General features: G+C 58.5%; 7 protein-coding genes across 7 annotated transcripts; all 7 read right to left on the minus strand.

Annotated features, from left to right (window-relative positions):
- Window positions 1–2823: 2823 nt before the first annotated feature.
- On the minus strand, window positions 2824–3459 carry LBRM_30_0520 (conserved hypothetical protein; the record flags this gene model as incomplete). The annotated part of the gene is made up of 1 exon (XM_001566635.2): window positions 2824–3459. One exon carries the CDS (start codon window positions 3457–3459, stop codon window positions 2824–2826), a length of 636 nt encoding a protein of 211 aa, XP_001566685.1.
- A 1733-nt stretch (window positions 3460–5192) lies between these two features.
- On the minus strand, window positions 5193–6110 carry LBRM_30_0530 (putative eukaryotic translation initiation factor 4e; the record flags this gene model as incomplete). Its single annotated transcript, XM_001566636.1, has 1 exon — window positions 5193–6110. One exon carries the CDS (start codon window positions 6108–6110, stop codon window positions 5193–5195), a length of 918 nt encoding a protein of 305 aa, XP_001566686.1.
- A 2309-nt stretch (window positions 6111–8419) lies between these two features.
- Window positions 8420–10072, minus strand: LBRM_30_0540 (putative aspartyl-tRNA synthetase; the record flags this gene model as incomplete). Its single annotated transcript, XM_001566637.1, has 1 exon — window positions 8420–10072. The coding sequence occupies one exon, from the start codon at window positions 10070–10072 to the stop codon at window positions 8420–8422; it is 1653 nt and encodes a 550-aa protein (XP_001566687.1).
- Window positions 10073–10952: 880 nt separating this feature from the next.
- LBRM_30_0550 (conserved hypothetical protein) lies at window positions 10953–12593 on the minus strand (the record flags this gene model as incomplete). Its single annotated transcript, XM_001566638.1, has 1 exon — window positions 10953–12593. The coding sequence occupies one exon, from the start codon at window positions 12591–12593 to the stop codon at window positions 10953–10955; it is 1641 nt and encodes a 546-aa protein (XP_001566688.1).
- Window positions 12594–13633: 1040 nt separating this feature from the next.
- LBRM_30_0560 (putative bystin) lies at window positions 13634–15043 on the minus strand (the record flags this gene model as incomplete). The annotated part of the gene is made up of 1 exon (XM_001566639.1): window positions 13634–15043. The coding sequence occupies one exon, from the start codon at window positions 15041–15043 to the stop codon at window positions 13634–13636; it is 1410 nt and encodes a 469-aa protein (XP_001566689.1).
- A 1008-nt stretch (window positions 15044–16051) lies between these two features.
- LBRM_30_0570 (conserved hypothetical protein) lies at window positions 16052–18181 on the minus strand (the record flags this gene model as incomplete). Its single annotated transcript, XM_001566640.2, has 1 exon — window positions 16052–18181. One exon carries the CDS (start codon window positions 18179–18181, stop codon window positions 16052–16054), a length of 2130 nt encoding a protein of 709 aa, XP_001566690.2.
- Window positions 18182–20482: 2301 nt separating this feature from the next.
- On the minus strand, window positions 20483–21922 carry LBRM_30_0580 (conserved hypothetical protein; the record flags this gene model as incomplete). The annotated part of the gene is made up of 1 exon (XM_001566641.1): window positions 20483–21922. The coding sequence occupies one exon, from the start codon at window positions 21920–21922 to the stop codon at window positions 20483–20485; it is 1440 nt and encodes a 479-aa protein (XP_001566691.1).
- Between the last annotated feature and the right edge of the window lie 1144 nt (window positions 21923–23066).

A 23066-nucleotide genomic window follows, 5' to 3' on the forward strand; every position in this document is an offset into this window, starting at 1 on the left:
TCTTCCGTGCTTGTCTCGCAGTTGAGAGCTGCCACTGCGACTTCGTTCAGGACATCTCCGCTGTCTTCGGTCGTCTCTTTCGCGAGGCGGGAGATGTCTGGGGCAGAAAGGCGGCAGTGCCCGCAACCACCTGAGTAGGCGACCAGAATCCATGGGCACATGTGCGCCGACTCGTGCAGCCCCCCCAAGCGCGTGTCGTGGATATCAATCACCTCGAAGGCATCCAGGAAGAGCGAATGCGACTGGGAGAGAAATGTAGCGCGGCCGGGGCAGCATAGCACAGCGAGAAACCACAGAGAGAGGGCTGTGGCAGCCAGCCGGGGAAGCAGTGTCATGGATGACAACACCAACGAAGATGAAAAACGAAGAGTTCAGTGTAGAAGGGAAAAACGAGACACGAAGCTCGGCCTCTCATATCTCCACGAGCAGAGAAGGAGAAGAAGCAGAAGTGGGTGGTGAGATAGCCACGGAGCCGCGGAAATACCAGCCCAGAGAGCGAGAACGCAGGAAGATAGGCCGAGACGAGCGCAAAGAGGAGCTGTTGCTGCTACTGGATGAAAGAGAGGCGATTCTTCTGCTATCGATACCTGTTCATAGATGACGACACAAACTCGAGTGCCGCTCATCGCCGTGGGTGTGTGTGGGTGTGTGTATGTTTGATGGAAGTAGGTGGAGGGGGGTGGCAGGGCGGGGGGGGCAAAGAAGTGTATGCATGTGGAAAATATGGAGTGAAAGAGCGAGAGGAATGCACCTCCGCCGACTGCTAAAGATGGGGAGTAAGAGTCCAAGAGCGACAGGTGCATGCAGCATGCCCCATCGTCACAGGCAACGTTGAAGGCCACGGCTGCCGTCGCCTTGATCGTCTGAGGGAAGGGAGAGGGGGTGTGATAGGAAAATGAGGACACAACGACACGTGCTCGAGCATCCCGCTATTTGACTTCCCCCTGTTACGGCTTCTACTTCACGCAGAATATGTGCGGCATACGCGCAGATGCCTTTCTCGCTGATGTGTTCCGCCAAAAATGAGGTCCTCAACTTACAGGCCCGTCCATCGCCAAGCACCCCCTACGCCTCGCGGCTGCTTTGCTGCCAAAACTAATCAGCAAAGGGCTACTTATGATGGCCAAGACACAGGATTAGCAGCTGCTTCACAAGATATATAGAGAGAGAGATATGACGTACACATAGTACAACACAGCATGAAGCATTAGGGGGGGAGGCAAGAGCAAGACAAGAAAAGCTAAGGACAACAATGAGGTTTGCCCCCTCGAAGCCAACAGAGATCGTATGGCATCATCAAGCTCTTTATCGCCGCTACGCAGTATCACCACCATACCTCGCCTAGTTCTCCATTACTCACAAAATACTACACCCGCGCTGCACTCGCATAATTTCAGTGTCACATCGTCCACCACGAACAACAGCCCATCTAACGGTGCACACTCTTTGCCTGCGCATGCGTGCGTGCGCAGCGGTGCCGCCACACTCAGCACTGCGTCTCCTCACAGTCCGGCACGGCACAGGCATACATCTTTCTGCTCTTCGCCAATACAACACGCGATCAGGCCCCGCAGATAATAAAGTCGTGCGCGTCACCACCTCGGCAAAGGCACAAACGAGAAGGCCGGCACCACAGCAGCCACACAGCCACACACACAAACACATACACACACACACACACGCACACGTGCACACGCGCGCGGTAGACCCACTCAGCTTGCACCGCTTCAACGCGAAGGGCGCTCGTTGCGTTTTTCGTGATCATGCAGGATGCATCAGATACCACAGGAATGCACGGTGAATCATCACGTAGGGGGTGCAGGAGCGAAAGAAAAGGGTGGGTGGGGGTAAGACAGGAGGGCCAGACGACGGTGCCGATCAGCGCAAAGGGAGGGGAATATGTGCGTTACAGCGTCTACTGTGGAAACCAAAGGTCCTTCTCTGTAGTGTCCAGAGGGAGCCTGGTCACCATTTTCGGTCGTTGAGGGTGACTGCGTTTGTGTTTCGCTTTGAGGGAATACAGGCGCCGAGCTATTCCGGTGTCTCTGAAAGCGCGTAGGCACTACAGGAGGAGAGGTAAGACACCACACACACACACGCAGAGAGAGAGAGAGAGAGGGGGGAAGAGAAGGCAGATGGGGAACGACAGGAGCGTGGCACGGACTGATAGGTGGGTAAATGAGACTTTGCGAAGTGAGCCCAAACTTTCGCGTGAAAAAGGCGCATTGCAAACGCAGAGGGGGCAAACGACGCGTGAGCACGGCGGCACAATGATGAGCAAAGCACCGTCGCTGTAGCAGGAAGTTGGGGCCGGGGTGTACCGCCGTGCAGCAGATGTCAAGCGAAAAATATAAAAAATGGTTTCGCCTTTTTCATTACACCCGATCTCTCGCGTATTGGAGGTAAGCGGCTGTGGTTCATCGCCTGTGCGTGCTTGCGTGCTTCCTCGGGGTTGCTGCGCTGTCGTCGCAAGTGCTGAGACACCGCGCACGGGGGGTGTAAGAGAAGTGGAAACGGAAGGGCGGGAGGGTGAAAAAAGGGGGGCAACCCGGTCTGAAGGCACAGGAGGGGCTCACCTAGAGCCCACACATACACTCAGGCCCTCTCGAGGGCACGAAGAAAGCGCGCAAGAATACTCATTCACACCCATCTTCCCACAAGCAGCAAAAAAAGGGGGAGGAGTAAGACACGACCGCTACCTCGCCTTGTGGCGCCGGAGTCGATGCGCTACACTTCTCCCTCACAACACCACTGCAGTCGTGCCGTCACCCTACCCACCTTTACCCCTGCGCTACTCCACGCATATCCGAAAAGGGAGTAATACTAGCGACCGGCCGTGACGTCTGACTCGTCAATGCCCATCGACATGACCTCCTCCGACAACAACTCCAGCTCTGCCGCCTTCTCCGCCAAAAAGGCGCTAGCAGTAGAGTCCACGACAGCAACGAGCTCCCGCTGCACCCCATCCTCCAGGCCAGCATCCTGCAGCACCTTTACTGCCTTCGTCCGCGACTGCTTGACAAGCTGACGAAAGATCGAGATAAGATTTTTTACCTCTTCGACAGTTCTGTCGCGGCGCGCCGTGGTGATGGGTGGCAACACAACGCGTATCTTCGGGCCTTCCTTGGAGACTTGCAGGGCGCTGTCAAATCGGCTCACGCGCTGCAGGATCGAGTTACCAAAGGAGGCGGAGTTCGGCGTGATTTCAATAGTCATATTGCCCGTCTTCACCACCTGCGAAACCTTAATGAGCAGCACCGTGTGGCCGCCAGCCATTTCCACTTCTAGCAACTCCAAGCACTTAGCCATGTTCAGCACCTTCATGGCGCTGATGTTCGCCTTCTCCGATGTTTTGGCATAGATGGCCTCGAGCTCTTGAGGAAAGTCCTCGGCGACCATCACCTGTGCCTCCTGTACAAGTTGCTCACGGCTCTCGCGCTGGCCGCGTGCCTTGCCCATACGACGCTCAGCGCGCTCCTCAAAAGTCAGTCGCCGAGCATCACCGCGGTCGCTCTTGCGAACATCTTTCTGCAGTGGCGCCGTCACAGAACACCATGAAGCCTTCAGTGTGATAAGGCTGCTTAAGGGTGTCCAGGCTGAAGTCCATGTGACCTGAGACAGTCGAGGCTCAGTGGCACCGCTGAGCAGTATGGCAGCCGGAAGCCGAGAGCCGGCGATGCAGCGGAGCATGAAAAAGCGTCAGCGCAGACGTACGCCCGTGTCCCTGAGTGAGTGTATATGGGTGCCTGACAAAATGGAAAGATGGAGGCGAAAGAGCTCTATCCGCAAGCTGGGAGCTTTAGCACGCGGATGTGATGAGAGAAGAAGAACGCTGCCGTCATGGTAAACCGACAGGACGGTGGGTCAAGCAAGAGAGGAAAGAAGTACGTCGTTACACGTGCTTGTGAGCATGAGCCAAAGGAGAGCTCGGCGGCATACACACTTCCACATGCCCTGATAAATCAGGATGGCAGGTGCCATGCATACTGGAGAACGAAAGAAACTGTCGAAGGTGCATGCGAGGAGCGCTGTCCAGCGCGCACACGCGCAACAGCGCCCCCTAGACATGCGGCCGCTACAGCTCTATCACTCTCTCTCAAGTATCGGCCGGCATTTCGAGCGTTTTCAGGCCTGGGCAATCGGGACTGTCCGCTGTCTCCCCCACTCTCCTCCAGTCTGGCCAACTGGTCCTGCGCCGTCCGCTTTGTCTTTCTGTTTTGCTGTGCTTGTTTGTTGTTTCGTCCGCTGCTCTTAATCGCATAAGCGCACGTGCGTGTTAGACCTGTTATAAAACTCAAAGAGAGAGAGAGAGAGAGACAGAGACCAGCGGGCCGTCTTCTCCCCTCTCCCCCTCGCCACATATGCAGCACGAATATTTCAACCATACATCCCCCTCTTCACTCGGGTTTGCATTCGCCTCTCGTATGTGAAGAGGAATAGGGGGTGGATAGAGCACAACAATGCCGCTGAGCCTACCACCACGATCATTGTGTTCTCCCTCAGTCCAGACGCACACCCGTAGACAGACGCAAAAGGATCCCAAGAGAAAGAGAGCAGTAATGTGCTGACGTTAACCGTCAAGAAGCTGCAGTGCCTTCGACGCGAGCAAAAGGAAAAAAAGAGAGAGACAGATGTAGCAGCAAATGGAGAAGAGGTTGATCGCCGCACGTCGTGGATACTGCTGCTACTGCTCTTGCCACATCATCGATTTAAGGGTGAAATTATGGTGCTCTGTTCCTCTTGTCGTCTCTCTCTCACCGTGTATCGCATCGAAAAGTGAGTGGAGGGTCAGAGGAAAACAACCAAAGATGAGCCACAAAAAAAAGTGAAGCCGGGAGAAGGGAATCACACACACACACACACACACACACACACACACACACACACACCCACACACACACCCACACACACACACACACACACACACACACAAGCACACACACAAGCACACAGCCGCTGTCAGAGCCTCACCGCCACAACGAGTGAGAATGTAAGGGGTATCGACGCGCACGACGAGAGAAGGGAACAGAGGAAGATAAAACAGTCAGAGATGGAGAGAGAGAGTCTCATGTACAGACATACACACGCGCAGAGACAGTGCAATTGCTCCTCAGATGTTGGCACGACGCGCAGATGCGACGCCACAGTCCACCACCCCCTGACAGAGAAGGGGAGTTGGCATGGGCTGCAGCTTAGTAGCGTCGACGGTTCCTTTTCTGCCTCTCAGCAGCTAAGGCTGCAGCGGCGTGGGTGCGCTCCTGCAGCATGGAGTGCGTCAGGTACGTGGTCGAGAAGGAGGGGCCAAGGATCGGGTGCCAGAGCTCGGCGAGGTCCTTCTGTAGCGCGCTCGAGTCCTTGGTGACCCACAATTCTAGCCAGTAGCCGCGCTCGCGAACCTTCAACACCACACCGTTGACAGTCTCGCGCACCGATGGGGACCACGAGTCGCCGATGGTGCGGCACAGGAGGAGCTCCCACGCCTCGTCGATCTGGGCAGAGGTGGCCTTCACCTTCACGATACCGCCGTCTCGGTTCGCGGGGTCCTCCCACTTGGGGTCGATGCCGTCCCGGAAGAGATACAGCGTGCTGAGTTGCAGCTCGGTCGGAGACGCGATGTTGTTCACCACCCTCCAGAAGGTCGGGATGCTGTCCACGCGGAACACCAATGTGGGGTTGTAATCCTCCTCCTTAATGTTCTCACCCAACGTGGTGGGGAAGTAGAAGAGACACCAAAGGTCGTCCAGCATCATCTCGATGTTGTCCTTGACCGGGTCCTCTGAGGGGGCGAGGGCGAGTGGAGAGGGCTGCGCCAGCACCACGCGCGCCAGGGTGCGCTGTGGCACGTACGCAGCAGCAGCGGCATTTAAGGCGCTGTTTTTGCTAATGGCCTCAATCTCGGAGGCACTCTTGACGCTCAGACGAGAGGGCTGGATGATGGGAGAGCTATGCAGGCTGCGGCGTGCCGCACCGGCTGGCGACGGCGCGTAGCCAGCAGTGGCAGGTGGAGCCTTGGCAAGCTCCATGTCCGCCGTGGACGTGGGCAGCGCCTCGAGCCCGCCGACAGGGCCGTTACTCCGCCCCGGCACGAACTCTGTGGCGTTGGGGTTCATGTGGCGCGGAACCGTGGCAGGACTAAAGCGGGTTGGTACACTGCGTGCCGCAACAGCGGGGCTACGCTCACCTGGCGCAGTGGCAGGGGACGGTGGTGGGATCAGGTTCGACACTGTGGGTGCGGTGGGGGCTGCTGGATGCATGGGTGGCAGCTGAGGCGCAGGTTGCACAAAGGGCGCCGGCGCCTTGGGTGCCGCAAACGTCAAGTAGGCCGGTGCGAAGGAGAGGAGGTCATTTTTTGCGTGCAGTGGTGGCGGCGGCGACATGGGGTACGTGGTGTTGACGCCAGTGCAGGTCACGCTGATCTTTGGTTTGGCCGGCGCCAGTGACTTTGGCGGCGCGGCAGCCAGGGCCTTTTTCATCGTAATGGCAAAGGAAGGACTGTACTCGGCAGCCCTCACATCGAGAGGGGTAGACATTGGCGCAGCGAGTGCGATGGCAGGCCAGCGCGCTGCCGAGAAGATCGAAAACGTGAAGAGAGGGGAAAGGAGAGAAGGCCACACGGGCACAGGCGATGAGGGAGGCGGTTAGGAGAGGAGAGGAGAGGCCCGTTGAGTTTATGACTTTTGGGCGGCACACTAACGAGGAGGTTCCACTGCAATGTAAAGCCGCGGAGAGGTGTGAAGAGGAGAGGGGGAGTGGGGCAAACACGCACAGGCACCGAACCTTCGCGCACACCGCGAAGTGCAAGAAGGCAGCGGACTACGATAGGCAGGAGGGAAGCACGCCAAGCTCGAACGGAAGCGAAAAGGGGGGGAAGAAGAGGCACCGAGACTGGAGGCGGCTGCAGGTGCACACACACACACACGCGAAAAGGAAAAAGCGGCGCCGTCGTGATGCGTGTTGCGACTACTGACTCGCGTAGCTGCGCAGTGCGCAAAGACAGAGAAGGAGGAGGAAGGGCATTTAGTAGAACGGCAGGTAGAAGAAGAGAAAGGCGAACGCGGCGAGGGGGAAATAAGATGCGCACATGCAGGTATGCACAGACACGCACATAAGGGAACATTGTCAAAGGACTCGTCAGGGGGAATGGGGGGGGGGGGGGGGGCACCCTTCCTACCGCTCCTTCCAGACCTGGTGTGCCTTCACACCTACCACCGCCATGGTAGCGGACGATACCCTTACGAGCAGACTGTCAACTCGCGAATCCCTCTAACAAGACAGAGCGCGTCCATAAGCAGGAAAGGCCAGTCGTGGCAGCAGTGCAAGGTAAAGTAGTGGGGCCATACTGGATCCGTAAGGGGTGTTTTGCACCGCAGCGCCGGCTTGAGCCCACATCATACATACAAGTATGAAAGCCTCTGCGGGGCTGGGGAGACGCTCAGCGCGACGCACAGAGAAGACCAGGCGTACACACACAGCGCAGCCCTGCACAGAGAGGGAGACGGAAATACTGAGACACGTTATCAGCGGCGTGAAAGAAAGCTGGGAAGAGAGGGAGAATGGGAAAACAAAGACTTTGACAATGTGAGTGGACAGATAAGCTCCACCTCCACACGAGCAGGCTCCTCTTGGGGCGTCCATGCCTGTGGGCGCAATCGCAGACGCCACCAGCACAATGAAAGGAACAGAGGATGAGGATAAGGGAGGAGGAGAAGTCCAGCACAAAGCACTACGAACCCTCCCGACCCCGTCCACCTACCCACCCCCACCCCCTCCCTCTCTCCACTCCCTGGCGGCTGCACCTCATGCAACACGCACGCATGCACATATGTCTGCGTTGTACGCGGAATGAGCGAGTATGCGTGTGTGTGTGCCGGCCTCTCCTTCCTCCTTCATCGCAGACGTGCGTGCGCGCTCCCACAACTGCTTCGCTTTTTCCCCTTTCACGATTAGCAATGTCTCGTGTAATCGCCAGTGCATCCCCTTCCCTCACGTATTTTTGGCTACGTGTGCCTTTACTCTCCGTGACTGCCACTGCCTTAAGTGAACGGAGTCGCCCCGGCACACAAACGAAGGAAGAAAGGGCCCTACTCGAGCGTCCACAGGCACGCGCACGCTGCACAGATAAACACGAGTGCAGCCCCTGCTACGGGGTTGTTTGTGCATCCTTCTCGGCGCTATCCACCCACTTCGAGAAGAAGACTTGGACAAAATGAGCTACGGCCTCACCAACCCTTCCCTCCCCCCCCCGCCACTTATGGTATACCGTACAGTACGTCCCTCTCACTGTCCGCCACAACACACACGTGCAGCGCGGCAGAGGGCTGGGAACACGAGGAGAGCACCGCATCCGTCGCCTCGGGAGTGGGCTAGGGAAAATGGCAAGCCGAGAGACTATCGAACAAGAAGTCGACGTGCACTGCCTCTACGGAGTCGTGCGCTGCGGGTCACGGGGAAACAGCGAAGCAAGGCGCACGTTGCCCAGCCCAAGGTACAGCATCACCACGCGCTCCAGCCCAACGCCAAAGCCGCCATGCGGCCACGCACCGAGACGGAACGAGTCGACATACTCCTTGATCGGCGTGAGGTCGACGTTCAGCATCTTGGCGCGCGCCAGGAGCAAATCAGGATCGTGAATGCGCTGCGCTCCGCTGGAGATCTCCTCTCCGCGGATGAACATATCATACGAGTTCGTGAAGCGCGCGTCATCCTTGCACTCCATCGTGTAGAAGGGGCGTGCCGAGGACGGAAAGCGATCTGAGATGAAAAAATCCGTGCCGTAGCGCTCCTTCACAAGCTTGCCAAGGAGCTTTTCGTTCGTCGTGTTGATGTCATCAGTCGGCGCCATCTTCTCCTCCAGGACAGTGTTCAGCAGCTCGATGCAGTGCATGTAGTTCATCCGCAGCATACGACTATCCATGTTGTGCACGCGTGCCTGGTACTTGTCTGTCGGCTCCACGCCCTCAGAGATGACGCCAACACCAAGCTCCTTCATCGTCTCTGGGGTAACCTTCCATACAAGAGGCTCAAACGGGTACTGTTGGCACACATCCTTCAGCTCCTTTGTGTGTGTAGCGAGGTGCTCGAACATGTAGTTAAAGAGGCTCTCTGCTAGATCCAGCACCTCATAGTAGTGCTCATTAATGCGCATCTCCACGTCCAGCCCGACGAACTCCGTCAGGTGGCGGTGTGTGTTGCTGTTCTCGGAGCGAAAGACCGGTCCCACTTCGAACACGCGTGGCACATCACCTTGTAGCACCATCTGCTTGTAGAGCTGTGGCGACTGGGCGAGATATGCAAAGCGGTTGAAGTACTCCAGCTTGAACACATTGGCGCCACCTTCGCTCGGCGCGTTGATGATCTTGGGCGAGTGGATTTCACAGAAGTCGCTGTCGATAAGAAACTGGCGGAAGTACTGGCACACACGCGACTGAAGACGAAAGATCGCGCCGGACGCCGGCGTGCGCAGATCCATCCATCGACTGTTCAGGCGCGTGTCAAAGTTCACCTTCGCGCCCTCGTCCGACTCCTTGCGGTTCGCGTCCTCTAGTGTAAACGGCAGCGTGCGCAGCGACTCCGTCACTGTGTGAATTTTCTTCACCTTCAGCTCAATGTCCGAGTGCGACGTCGATGTGATGGACTGCTCCACCTTGCATACCGAGGCCTCGACGTCCACAATCGACTCTGTCGGAATCTGTCCCACGAAGTCAATCATCTCCTTCGGTACGTCGCCCTCCACAGCAACCATCGCCTGCACCGAGTCCCTCCCGTCGCGCAGCACCATAAACGCCATCTTCCCCTTCTTGCGCGTCGTCGAGACCCGGGCACGGATCAACACGGTCTTGTCTACCAACGCCGGCTGCGACAGGTCTGCAACCGGAACGTACGTGTGCGACATGTACGCCGTCGACTGCACCATCGGTGCAGCACCAAACATGTCTTTATATTTCTCCACGAGGGCCGCCTTTTCCTCGGCGCGGGCCTTCTCCTCAGCCAGGCGCGCCGCCTTGCGGGCCTCCTTGTCGCTTATCTTCTTCTCCACCGCGGGTGCCTTAGCCTCGGCGTGGTTGGAGCTCATGGCGTTGTGTTCGTTCGAAAGAGAGTGAGAGGTGGAAACGGCTGGTGTGCGACGCTTTAGGCTGGATCGGTTTTTTTTTTGCTTATTAAATGCGAGCCGAACGTTGGGCTGCAAAGACGAGAAAAGGGGCTTTATGGGAGGGGGCGAATAAACTGGCGAAGGGCCTTTGTGGGGCGAGCGTGTGCCCGAATACGAAGAAGCGAAAGGGAGAGAAGGAGAGGGGACAAAGCGAGGAAGTGAAAGCGGAGGCGTGTCCAAAGACGCATCGTGCTTTGGTCGATTGCAGCACATCACAGTGGACGAGGCGTGAATGGGCTCGACAGTACTTCCCCTCCCCTCTCTCTCTCTCTGGCAGCACCCTCAGAAAGAACCGGGGTAACTGTGCAGCGGGTGAAGATGACGTTGTGGCCGCTGCTCTGCGCCCCTCTCCTCACCTCCCACTCATCCCCCCACAGAAGCCAGCGGTAAGCATAGAAACAAGCCCGTACATAGCGCGTACGCGGACCTACATGGGGGGAAGGGGTGGCGATGCCCGTGCAAGCGCGCAGTTGGAGCTGTGCTCCTTCCAGTCAAGCGCCGCACTTCGATTCTCTTTTGTGTGCGGGTGTGTGTGTGTGTGTGCTGCGGCTGCTCTGTGAATCGACGTATCCGGCACATCCACACCCACATGCACACGGCGCTACGCGACTCTGATCAAGAGAGGCAGGGAAATGGCCAGCATTGTCCTTCGCTCATGGCACGGCAAGGGGAACGATCTTACGGCGCGTGCTGCACACCGCGACTACTTGGCAGAAGGACTCGCGCAGACTCCGTGCGTCGATATCCGCGACACGTCCCACCACTGCTCCTCCCGCCTTCAGTGAGTTGGATCGCCTGCTTGTCAAGTCCTGTTCATCGACTCCACCAGCTCCGCCACACCAGCGTCGATATCCACCGCCTCTTTTCTCTTCTTGCTTTTGACGCCGCGCCGCCGAGCCTCCTCGAGTGCGTCCATATCCTGCAGCCGCCGAATGGTGAACTCCTCATGCTGTGGCGCTCCACCCACCACGGCGCGTCCACCGCCTCGGCACTTTTCGATCTGCAGCCACTGTGGCAGCACGCGCCCTAGCTGAGCAAGCCCGATGCATCCAATGGCGCGACGCACCGACGGATCCAGCTGCTGTAACAGCTGCGCTGATGGGTACGGCGTATTCTTCTCAGGGATTTTGGTGTAGAGAGCGGCGACGAGGTCCAGCGGCTGCCGCGCTGAGGCACGGCGGATCAGCACCTTAGTGGGGTCCTCTTCCTCCATGAAATCGACGGAGAAGTAGTGAGGGTGGGTGGCGAGCCACGGCGCGATCTTGGTGGGAAGGCAGGAGGCGCGCATCTCAACAGGAAGAAGCTGCATCGCATCGCGCAGGTTGAGCGTCTGGTACGGCGGAAATCGATCGTACAAGGTGTTCAGAATTTGCTCTCGTGTGCACACGGTGGGTGTTGGTGGCGCACCAGTCGCACCCGACGACGCTGCCGCTGCCGAAAAAGGTGGCTCTGATGGTGCCCCTTGCTCTGACGACGACGACGTTGGTGAGAGGGATGCAGCACTGGAATCTCTCGCGGTGGCCGTCTTAGCTTCCGCGCCTGCGGTGGTGGTGTTAGTGGAGGTGGAGATTGGCAGCGGCAGCGGTGACACACAAATCCACATGGATACCTGCAGCATGTCCGTCGACACCGCAAGTGACCGGCCGTGAGCACGCAGAAAACCAGCAAAGCTGCGGAATCGCCGCTTGATCTCCTGCCTCTGTGCGCGGGTGAGCTGCTCATACAGCGGGGTGATGCTCACCCAGTGAGGGATGTCGCTGTCGCAGACAGTCCGCTTGATAAGCGCTGCTACCTCTGGAAGGGGGGAGGTGTCCACCGTAAACTCGTCGAGCGCCAGAGGGGCAAGGTGAGGTGGCCGGCGCCGGATGCGTCCATGGACGACCTGGAACTCCTCTGGCATCTTGCCGGCAATGGAGAGCAGGCCGCCTTGGCAGTTGAAGTAAGGGTGAAACAAAATGTCTTCCGGAATGCTCTCCTCCAATGCATCAATGGCGGTGAACTCCGCCGGCACGAGACTGCGTAAGCGATCCACGACTGTCACTCGCTCCTCCAGCCGCACGCGCATTGCCGGCGGCGGGGCAGGTGGTGTGATGAACACACGCTGCATGCCATTGGACTCGATGTTCTCGGCGCAGACGATGAACTCTGGCTTCGCTACGTAGCTCGTCGTCTGGCCAACGTCTGACATCGTGTACCTATCATCCGCTACGCCGCGCTGCGGGTGGATCAGGTCGGGGTGCAGTCGCACGTTGATGCGACCGGAATCGACGACGACGACGTCAAAGACAAAGGGAAAGCGCTTGAAAAAGTTGATGAGGCGGCCGCGGCCCGCGATCTCCTCGCGTATTTCATCCGGCAGCAACGAGGCGACACACTGGAAAGAGACGTAGTACGTCGGCACGTAGAGCACGAATGTATTGGCGACCTCCTGGGGCGAGAGCATGTAGACGCTTGCACTGTGGCTGGTGCCTCCACCCTGGGCGGGCGTGAGACGTGCAGAGGAAAGCGGTGGTGGTGGTGGCAGAACGCTGGCGGTGCGGCCTGCCGCAAGACCACCAAGTGGTGGCGGAGGAGGGAGGCGCCTCTTGCCCACGCTTCCGGAGTGGCGCCTTGCCATGACGACGGCGCTCTGCAAGCATGTCGCAGTACAGCAGCGGGAAGTTGGTGTAGAGAGACTCCGAGAAGGTTCGAGTACGCCGGTGAAGTGCGTCACGTGCTGCAGTGACAACAACAGTGCAGTGTCACCGCCGAGGAGCCGACTGTGCAGGAGAGGGGTCGGTCCGCAGGCCACCCGGTACATGACGGTGTGCAGTACAAGAGAGAGAGAGAGAGAGACGAGAGTAGAAGAAGGGATGCGTGGAAGTGGATGCTGTATGTATTGTGTCACTGCACAGACTGACTACGTTGAGTCCAGACACCTCTTTGGCACGTTAGGAGGAGGATGAGGAGAGAGAAAGGGGGGGGGGCAGAAAGGAGAGTGGAAGGGGAGGAGGGGTATCACTGTTCAACGGATGGGCTGGCCGCGAACCACATACGGAGTGGCACTGACTCACGGCGTGCGTTCACCTACCCCGCAATGCGCGCTCAGCACGAAATTTGCTGCCCACTACCCCTGTACCTAAATAGGTGCGGCGATTCACTTATCCTCTGTCACCGTGGCAGCAGCATGAGCAACCGCACATGGGCACAGAAACCCTGGGCTTTCGGCGCATCCACACCTCTCGCGTGTGAGTGGGGAAGAAGGCGAAATTATGCCCGTACCGCTGCTGCTGACACTGCCGTGCTCGTCTCTTATCAGCCCTTTCCCTGTGCGTCCACTGATGATGGTGGTTTATGCTCGACTCATCGAGTGGGGCTCTTAGCGCATGGTGTTACAGTTAACCGGATTCAGTAAGATGAAGGAGTGCCGACGAAGAGACAAACAAGCGCCCGGACACCGGAGGAACGTCTGCGCTTGTTTGGGCAGTTGCGTTTTCGCATACACTAGGAAACGGGTGCCGTACCCTGCTTCATGCGTAGCGCCGCCACAATCTCGCGGCGGATCTCGGGGGTGATCATGTAGTGGAAATGCACGTTGCACACATTGGATAGCAGCCCTAGCTGCGCCTCGGTCAGGTCCGCCTTGTAGTGCTGAGTGAAGGAGAGCAGGGTCTGGTGCCACAGCACCGGCAACGCCACCTCCTTCGTATGGGTTTCCAAGAAGCGATGGAAGTACTTCACCAGTTCGTCAATGGCCTGGTACGGTAGCGCCATCCTCTTGTCGATGAGCACACGAAGAAAGACAGAGCACCGGCCACTGAAGGGCTGCTGCGCGATCTTGTAGATGGTGACGGCGGTGGGCACCGGTGGCAAGTGGCACCGCTGCAACACGCTTGCCACAACAAGGGCTTCACGCAGCGTGCACTCCTCGTCCATTGCCAGCGGCAGCAGAAAGCCCTTGAAGAAGGCGACAGGCTTAAAGAGCGCCTTGCGTACTGCCATGTACAGAGCTGGGTGCAGTTTTTTCTCCTCAAGCAGTCGCTCGTGCACAATGGGCAGCAGCACTGCGGCATAGTATCGCTGCAGCATACTCTCGTTCAAGTTGGCGGCAAAGATGCGGGTGGCTTGGTAGGTGGCGTGCGGGGACCACTGATCCGGGCGCGTCAGCATCAGCAGCTGCTCCCAATTCTTCACGTTTGGCAAAATTTTGAATGCCTTCGGAATCTTGCCGGAGGTGTAGCGCTTCAGCACTGTGCCGATGGCCGTGTACACACGTGCCACACGGCTGTCGATCTTTTCCTCACCGTCCTTTTCCGCCATGCTGGCGTTCTCGCTCGGGCTCGGGGCTGCGCCACTGCGGGCGCTCTGCTCTTTCTCCCTAATTTTTTCCATTATCATATCCGCCAAGTTGCGACTCTGCACACGCGAGGCAGGTTGGAAGGCGTTCAGCAGTCGTGCCTCCTCTTCGTCGATGCCGTACATCTCCGGCGACACGTCCGGCACCTCCACCAACATTTCCGACGCAATGGAGTCGTTGTCGTCGTACTCCAGTACCACGTCCTCGCCATCCGCCGCCGCCTCCATCTCGTAGTGGTGCTCGCGATCCTCCGTCGTCATCTCCTCATCGTCGATGAGGTCCTGCAGGCCGCTGTCGCGGGAGTCTTCCTCAGGCGCCGAAGTGGCGCACTCCTCGGCCGTCACCTCAGCCTGAATGATCTCCAGCTGCTTCTTGGCTGTGCGCAAGATCTGTTTCGTCGTGTGGTTCGGAATGAGGTAGCCAGCCTGATCCACGGCGTGCTCGTCCGCGGCGCGACGGGGTGTGCGCTTGACGCTGGCAAAGCGCTCAGCGTGAATGTCATCGCTCAGCGGGTTGGAGCGATGGGACTCCCTCTTTGCCTTTTCCTTGCCAGGCATCCGTAGCGTGTACGTGTGAGAGAGAGAGAGAGAAAGAGCCTCGAGTGGGCACTGTAGATAGAGAGGTGTGGAGCAACAGCTAGTTGTGGAGGTGAGGGAGGGAGGAAACGATGAAGAGAGGGGGACACCACGTTGAAAGCGTAGGTGCGCAGTGCAACGGGGGGAGGGGGGAGGGAGAGAGACGGAGAGGAGGCGCGAAGGGGTAAAACGAACGGATGGGGGGGTACGCAGGGAAGGCGCAATGCAGCCGTTCAGTTGATCAACAATGGCTAGATGGTGGTAGAAAGCGAGAGAAAGAGAGATCGAAGGGGTGCGTGCATGACAGCACGAGCGCGCAACACACATACAAGCGCCTACAGCAGCAGCAGCAACAACAGTAGCAATCACCCAGGTTTAGTGGGGAGTTGTGAGGGGTCTACGTGCCCTTGGGATTTTTATCAGCGTACTTTCGCTTTTTTAAAAGGGCATGAAAAGCAACAGGTGGGTGGGGGGAAGGGGGGGCAGGGGAGTACACACGGAGAGGGAGAGGGGGGGGTGGTGGGTGGTGCGATGTACGAGCAACGGAGGGTTGGGGTGACGGTACCACGACAGCGACAGCACACATACGAGAGGGAGGGAGAAGGGAGGAGGCAGGACGGGAAGGACCACCGACGTGGACTCGCAGACACACAGTGAGAGGAGCAGAAAAACCCCTTGCTTCCAGGTGGTGTCCTGCATAGCGCATGGCGGTAACGGCACTCAGCCCTCTCTCCGCTCACAGAGGCCCTCCACCTTGCCGCTTTTCTCATGCTGCCTCCGACACACCTGCTTGTCTTGTCACCTCCTGCTCTGCTGAGGCCGGCCGCGTGAGGAGCGAGAAAGGGCAAAGTGAGAAAACGACACAGTCACAACTGAACCAGCCTGTCAGGGAAAGACCCCAGAAAACGCAACCATGGCAGCATGCAAGCGTGAGGGGGTATCCGCATCACCAACACAACGCCAAAAGTGAGCTGTACGGGGGCTTTGCGGTCAGCTGATGCGTGGCGGAGACGGGGGAGGTGGGATTTGCTTGATGCGCTGCGTCGCCCTCTTCCACACGGTGACATCTTCGATGCGCCTCAGCAGGTCTGCCTGCACACGCTGCAGACGCTTCTCCTTCCGAGCCAGACGACGATCGCGTTCTTCGAGAATCGCTAACCACGAGGAGACTTGCTTGCTCAGCTGCTCTACCTCGCCTATCTGTTCCTGCGCAGCTTTTTGCTCCTGGTCATGCTGCAGCAGGCGGGTATTGTAGTCCTCCTCTCTCTTCCTCAGTTGCTCCGAGCGCTCCATGAGGCGCTGCTCCGCCGCGGCGACCTCGCGTTCAACGACGAGCCGGGCCTCATGCTGCTTGGCAATGTCCAACTCTCGCTGCTTCAGCATGTGCCGTTTTCCCTCTATGAGTGCCTCACGATCAATGACGGGCCTCAAAGACTTCATCGCCGCGTCAAACTTCTCGCGAAGCAATCCCAGCGTCTTTTCAACGGCAGCGTTCTCGCGCTGCCGCAAATCCTCCAGCGTGGCCCCTGCAGGAGGCGCCGCCCGCATCTCCGTGTCACGCTTCACCACCAGGTCGCGCTGCTCCGCTAGTGCGTAGGCGCTCTCTTGGCGCGGGAGGGGGCGTGGAAAGCACTCTGGCCCCACACGCTCGGATACGTACTTGGACCCTTCTTGAAGGACGAGCAGGCGTCGATAGGCAGCCTCGAGCTGGTCAAAGCACAGGGCCGAGGAAGGGAGCGCATTCCCCGCGCTCGCCCCGTCTAAGGGAGAGCGAGTCGCGGCAGTTGCCACTGCAAGTGGCACCGGTGCCGCCGCTGATAAGCCGTCGTTTTGTAGAGCTGCTGTTGCGTTAGCCGCAGCCACGGCCTTTTTTGGAGCAGCAGCAGCAGCAGAGGAAGTACCGGAGGAGGAGCCGCTCTCAGAAACGTCGTCCAGCTCTCCCGTTATCTCGGAGGTCGACGTGTCGGTCAAGCTCCTTTCCTCATCTGTGCTCCACGTGTGGCCAGTGTTGAAAGGACTGTGATGTTGTTGCTGCTCCTGAGTGCCTTTGTGAAGATGACGCTGACGATACACCTCCGCCGCTTGCTGGAGAAAGGGATGGGTAGTACCCATGGAGTTGGTGGTGGTGGCGGTTGACGCAACACGAGGAGCCACGGCCGCAGTCGGTGGCGCAGATGCCAGCGACGAATCACGAGCAAGCGGGGACGATGCGGTTGCTGCGGCTATAGCCTGCTGTAGCGAGGATGATGTCATCGCATGATCTGAGGAACTGCTGCAGGCACGGTGGAGGCGATACAGCATGTCTTCCAGCGTCAGGCCCACTTCCTCCTTTGTATGCTCCTCGTCATCCTCCTCGTCCTCGTAGCCCTCTGTGTAGTCCTCCACCTCCTCCACCTCATACTCGTCGTACTCGCTCCCGTCAGTCTTAGAGCCCTCGTAACGATCAAAACGATTGGAGGTGCGACGCTGAGAGTCGGTGTTGGCGGTCGTCACGGCCTCTGCTGCCACAGTTGCAGACTTGGGGTAGGCAGCGCCGGTAGACGGACGTCCCGGAGCAGCTGGGGAAGCGGCTGCTCCGCTAGTCATTACCGAAGAGCGAGAGGCACCTCTGGTTGGTGACGCACCAATCGGGCTCGCAGCGGACCCAACGAACTCTTGAGCGAGGTTACGGGCGAGCTGGGGTGCAGGCACAGGAGCTGGCATCTGCACTTGCGCATGCGGCTGCGGTGTCGGCGAAGCCCGAGACCCCTCAGGCATTCCAGCCGCTGACGGGGCAGCGGGGCCACCGTTGCCCCGCTGCAGCCCAAACGTGAATGACGGCACGTCTGCATCTGCCGTTCGTCGCAGCAATGAAGAGGCAAAGAAGAATGCACTGGAAGCAGGAGACGACGTCGGCGTGGGATTGGGCGAACTGAGCATCGGAGCAGCTCGGGACGGCTTCGTCGACGGTGCCATGCCTTCACTACCGGCCTGCAGACCACCAGCACCAGCGGAGCCTACGCCACCAGCAGAGGTGCTCGTCGGGTCCTCGTGGCTGTCAGCGATGTTGTACAGCTCAAGTCGCTCGTGGAGTTGCTGTATGCGCCGCTGCTGTGCGGCACGCTGGCTGGCATCGGACATCGTAGTCACTGAGTGGGGATGTCCGTACAAGCAGTGCTGGCCAATCGAGGGCAACAGGAAGAAAAGAGAGGGAGAAGCAACGGGGGGCAGAGAAGTAGAAAGATTATGTAAAGCCTGTTCTATGTGTGTATGTATCTGCCTGTGTAAAGCAGCTATGCGTGAATGCTGACACACTCAGCAGCACGAAATCGACGAGGAAAAACAAACGCGCTCGAAGTCCTGACTGGAGTCAATATGTGTGGAAGGAAAAGGGACAGCAGAAGGAATAGACGAACACACGAAGCGGCGGACGAGGGCGAGGGGTAGGGGACGCAGGAGGGCTGTCCTCAGTTCCTCGTTTGCCACAGGCCTGAGCGCAGGCCCGCGCAGCTACGTCGTAGGGGGAGGAAGGGGGTTGGAAAGAGAGAAGAGAGGAAAAACTGGAGAGAGGGAGTGAAGGAGCAAGGCGCTGGGGAATTACCTTTGTCGCGTTCAGCCGCTGGTGTTCACTGCAGTGTAGCGTCGCTGTGACCCTCCGCCCAAGCTGCCTTGTACACCCTGCCCAATACTGGCCAAGAAAAAAGAGAAAGCAAAAACAGTATCCGCAGAGGTGCCCTCTCGCTCTCGCTCTCTCTCTATATATACAGCGCCGGTCACCAAGCAATTGACCGTCGCCCCCTCCCCACACTCTCCCTCCCGACTACCTCCACGTGGACCTAAACAGCTGGGGAAGAATAGGCGAAGGAGGTCGGTGATCGCCTCCCGTGTGTTGTGACGGCGAGGAAGTCAGAGGACTCTGCAGACTGCACGGGCTCCTTGGGCTACTGCTCTGTTTGTCTGTGGAGAAGAGGGGTAACACCGATGTTGGGTGAATTCTCAAGTCCGACCGTTTCTCAACTTCCCTCTCCGCCGGTGTCGGTACGTGCGCGGCTGCGCTGTTCCTCAGCCAAATCGCGCGACTGCAGAAAGCGAAGAGGGAGAGAATGAGGGATAGAGAAGCGACACAGTAGCAGAAACGAGGGGTAGGCACAGCGCTCGTGGCGCGGGTCCGACCATGAAAGTGGAAGAATGTGAGGAGAGACGTAGGTGAGTTGTGCAGAAAAGAACCAGGGGAGACAACACGCGAAGCTGATGAGTAGGCTGGGTTGCAAGAGAGTGACATCGACATCAAAGGCACTCTCTTCTTTTCTCTTTGACTGACGTGAGGCCCATCACAGCTACCAGAAGTGCGGCGGTGGTAGGGCATGAGCTCGACACGACATATGCCCCATGAGCATCTAGCTCAAGACGACGACAAATACATAAAGAGAAAGCAAGCATACAGCCGCAGGCCCGTCGTGCGCAACCTTGCTACGTGCGGGTCCGATAAAAAGGGATGCCAGCTTTGCGGGTGAAGCCACAGCCGCAAATCTCACACTGGGCGCATTCTGATGCCGATGGTTGGTTCTGTGTTGTGTGCACGGAGCATCAGGTAGTGCGTAGAAGAAACGCGCAACAGTGCGGCGCTGCTCCTCCCAAAGCGCCTCATCCCTCCCCCTCAGCTACTTAACCTGCCCACGTTCTGTGTTCTCTCTCCGTCCCGCACCGGATGCCACGATGCTCACACCGCACGAGCAAGACTAAAGAGAGAGAGACGCTGAGGTGGTGGAATAGATAGCGGGAAAGGTGGATGAGGAGGGAGGCAAAGATCACACGTGTTAGAGCATCCGAAGCGAAGACTTAGAGTGTGCCTTTGCAAACGGGCATTCTCACGTCCCTCTGCGCGAGCACATGAGCGGTCAATCAGAAAGGGCACAGACGCCAGCAGCGGGGCGAGCATACAGTGCACGGTGATCGTATTTCGCGGGCGTTGACGGACAAGGGCGAAAAGAGATGCAGCACAGAAAAGCACACGCGTACATGCACAGGGAGCGCACGGATTCTACGGTAATATCTGACAAGCCGCATGCATGTCTTCGCCGTGTAACCAGAAAATCGCGCACTAAGCCCTGGTGGAACAGAACGAGAGAGCGAGAGCGAGCGAGAGAGCAAACACCCACTCCGATGCTTCAGATGCATCTTAAAGTGCGAACACAAAACGAAAAGAGAAAAACAACACATTATAGTCTACTGTAGGCTGCGCTGCAGTGGCGTATACTCGACGCCCCCTCGGCCCCGTCGGAGAAGAAAGGAAGAGAGAGAGAGAGAGAGGCGGTGCACAAGAGAACCACTCGGCTGCAAATGACTCGATGGTGCATAATGCACACACACACACACACATGTGTGCAAAGCTCACTACACCTAACCGTGCTCTATGTCTTCTCGTCCCCCTTCCCGGACTCCCTATTTCTGGTGTGAATGTGGTGTCGTTCCCTGCTTGATGAGGACTCGGATGCGTGCGAGGAGGTGCCGCTTCAGACAATGTCCCTCGGCTGGCAGCGCCACGCCCTCCTCTCTGAGATAGTCCTCCATGTTGGCCCTCGAGATACACGAGAGAGAGCTGCGGATGGTGTGGTGTATGATGTACTCCTTGACCTCGTCATGGTCCATCAGCGGGCGCGTCGAGGTGGTGGAGCTGCGACCACTACTGCCGCTGCGCTCTTGAGGGGAGGTAGTGCGTGTGGCGGACAGCGATCGGGTGCGCTCCCTATGCGGGGACGGCGGGGACGCAGTGCTGCGCGACGGTGAGGGAGTCTCAGAGGGAAGTAAAGAGTTGCTGCTCGCGTTGCGGCTACAACTGTCGGACTTGACGGCGGACGGAGGTGGAGCTGGCAGCACTGCGACGGAGTCGCGGTGAGGCGTGTGACTGCTACTCCTCGACTCAGAGCGCATCTTCTTGGTGGGCGGCAGTCGCTCCTGCTCCTCATCGTCCTCACTTGTCTCCTCGTCTTCGTCGTCATCGCCATCGCTCCATAACTGGACCACCTTTGTCGGTGTGACTGTCTCCAGCTTCTCGGGGCTGGCGAAGCGCACAGACTTGCGCGGGCTCACACGAGCGGCGCCGGTAAACAGGGCCACATCCGGCGTGGATGGCATAGGCGAAGTTGCGTGGGTCTCCCCTGCCTGACTGGATCCACGCTGCCAGGATCGCCGAAGGCGTTGCAAGAGCGAGGGGGAGGAGTGGCTGGTGGGATCTCTGAGGCTCGTGTCAGCGTCCCACTGCGTGGGGGGCGGGCTGCGCGGGAGGCCTGCCGGAGTTGGCGGAGGGGCCGGGAGCAGCGGAAGAGAGGGTGAAGTGGTGATGGCAGTCGAGGATACCGCACTTGATGGCGCCACTGGTGTAGTATGCGGTGCGTTCAGCATCGCCGGGGACGACGTGGAAAAAGAGAGGCCACCTTGTGTGTTAGCTGGCGTCCGTTGCGGGGTCGACTCTGTTTGCAGGAGCGGCGTTGCCTGGCGTGCGGGGGATTGCGACTTACGCTCCTCAAGCGCCATTGTCACCTTCAACTCCTGCTCGTGCGTGCGCTCCAGCATCGCCTGTGCTCGCTGGATGACACTGTCGCACTTGTCAGCAAACTCACGAAGGGACGGCGAGCGTGACGCGGCGGCGGCAGCGGGACATCGAGTTAGAGACGCTGTACGAACGCGACTGCGAAGGCCGGTATTGACACGACTAGACACGTGAGAGTAGTCGGATGTAGCAGTGTTGTGGAAGATCGGCTGTGCCGAAAAGGGTTGCGCGACACCCGCAGCGGCAGAGGGACCTCTATGGCAGTGTTGCTCGTCTTGCGCACCGCTGACCGCACGCCGCAGGCTCGACACGGTAGGACGCAGGAAGGACATCGATCACGGCAGCGGACTGCACGCACGCTTTGGCAGTGGTTGGTTGTCTAAGGTGTATACGCTTGGGTCTGTGGGGGCGTCTGTGTATCGGTATGCAAGCGCTTGCAAGCAAGATACCGTCGCACGGCGGCGGCGCTCTAGTGCGTCAGTCGGTTACTTGAACAAGCGCACTGTTATGTCAGGTCTCTTCTCCCCACATACTCGGGCGAGAGGCGTGCAGGCGTCTGTCCAACCAGGCAAGAATCGTGCCCGTGTGTGGAAGGCGGATTTCTTTCCTACGAGTAGGCGAAGGAGTGGGGTCATAGGAAGGGGTCCAGACGTGTCGGCCTGTCATCAGCTGCAAAAGTGACACCACTTCACTGGGCACACTTCCACACTGAGGTGGAAGTGCAACAGCGGGCGGCAGCAGCCACGTGGCAATAGGCGGATGTGTGATGCACGACGGAGCGATCGGTATTTGTTCGATCAGTCCCACCCCCAATAAACTGGGGAGAAGGCCGGACGCAAGAGTACTGCGCGCGCTTCTTCTTTCACGCCTGCGTGTCGTTTTCTTTTCTTCGCCTATCACATACATGAGCATCCATGTGATAGGCGTGGGGAAGCCTGTGGGTACATCGCTCATTGCCACCGCACCTGCCACACGCCTCTCCGCGTCCTCAGCCGCTGTGCTATGCGACGAGTTTGGGCTCTTCAGCAGGGCAAGGAGAACGTCGCGGGTGCGGTAGCAAAGGAAGAACGACGATGAGAAAAGGAACATGAAGGTGATGCAGTTGCAGTCCTCCTTGGCCCACACCATCCCCTCGCCCCGTCTCCTAGAATGCGTTACCTGTGCCTACGACATCACCACCCCCACCCTCTCACTCCCATCCCACGTCTCTCTCTCTCTTCCCTCACAGAGATGCATGCATATGCGCTATTGTGTGGGAGTTCGCGTGTGCACGTGACCACCATTCGTGCGGCCAGCACCCTCAATCCGGAGAAATCGCCTCCACTCGCTCGCTCGCACACGTTGGCTTCCACCCGGACAAGCGCATTCACATTTGCAAACGGGGGAGGGGAGCGTGCGAGAGGAGAAAAGGGGGGAAGTGTGAAACGAGGCAGAAGAACAGCGGCTAGACATCGCGAAGAGCGGGTGGGAGGGGGC

This window comes from Leishmania braziliensis, chromosome 30 (assembly GCF_000002845.2).
Source record: "Leishmania braziliensis MHOM/BR/75/M2904 complete genome, chromosome 30".
Lineage (NCBI taxonomy): Eukaryota > Euglenozoa > Kinetoplastea > Trypanosomatida > Trypanosomatidae > Leishmania > Leishmania braziliensis.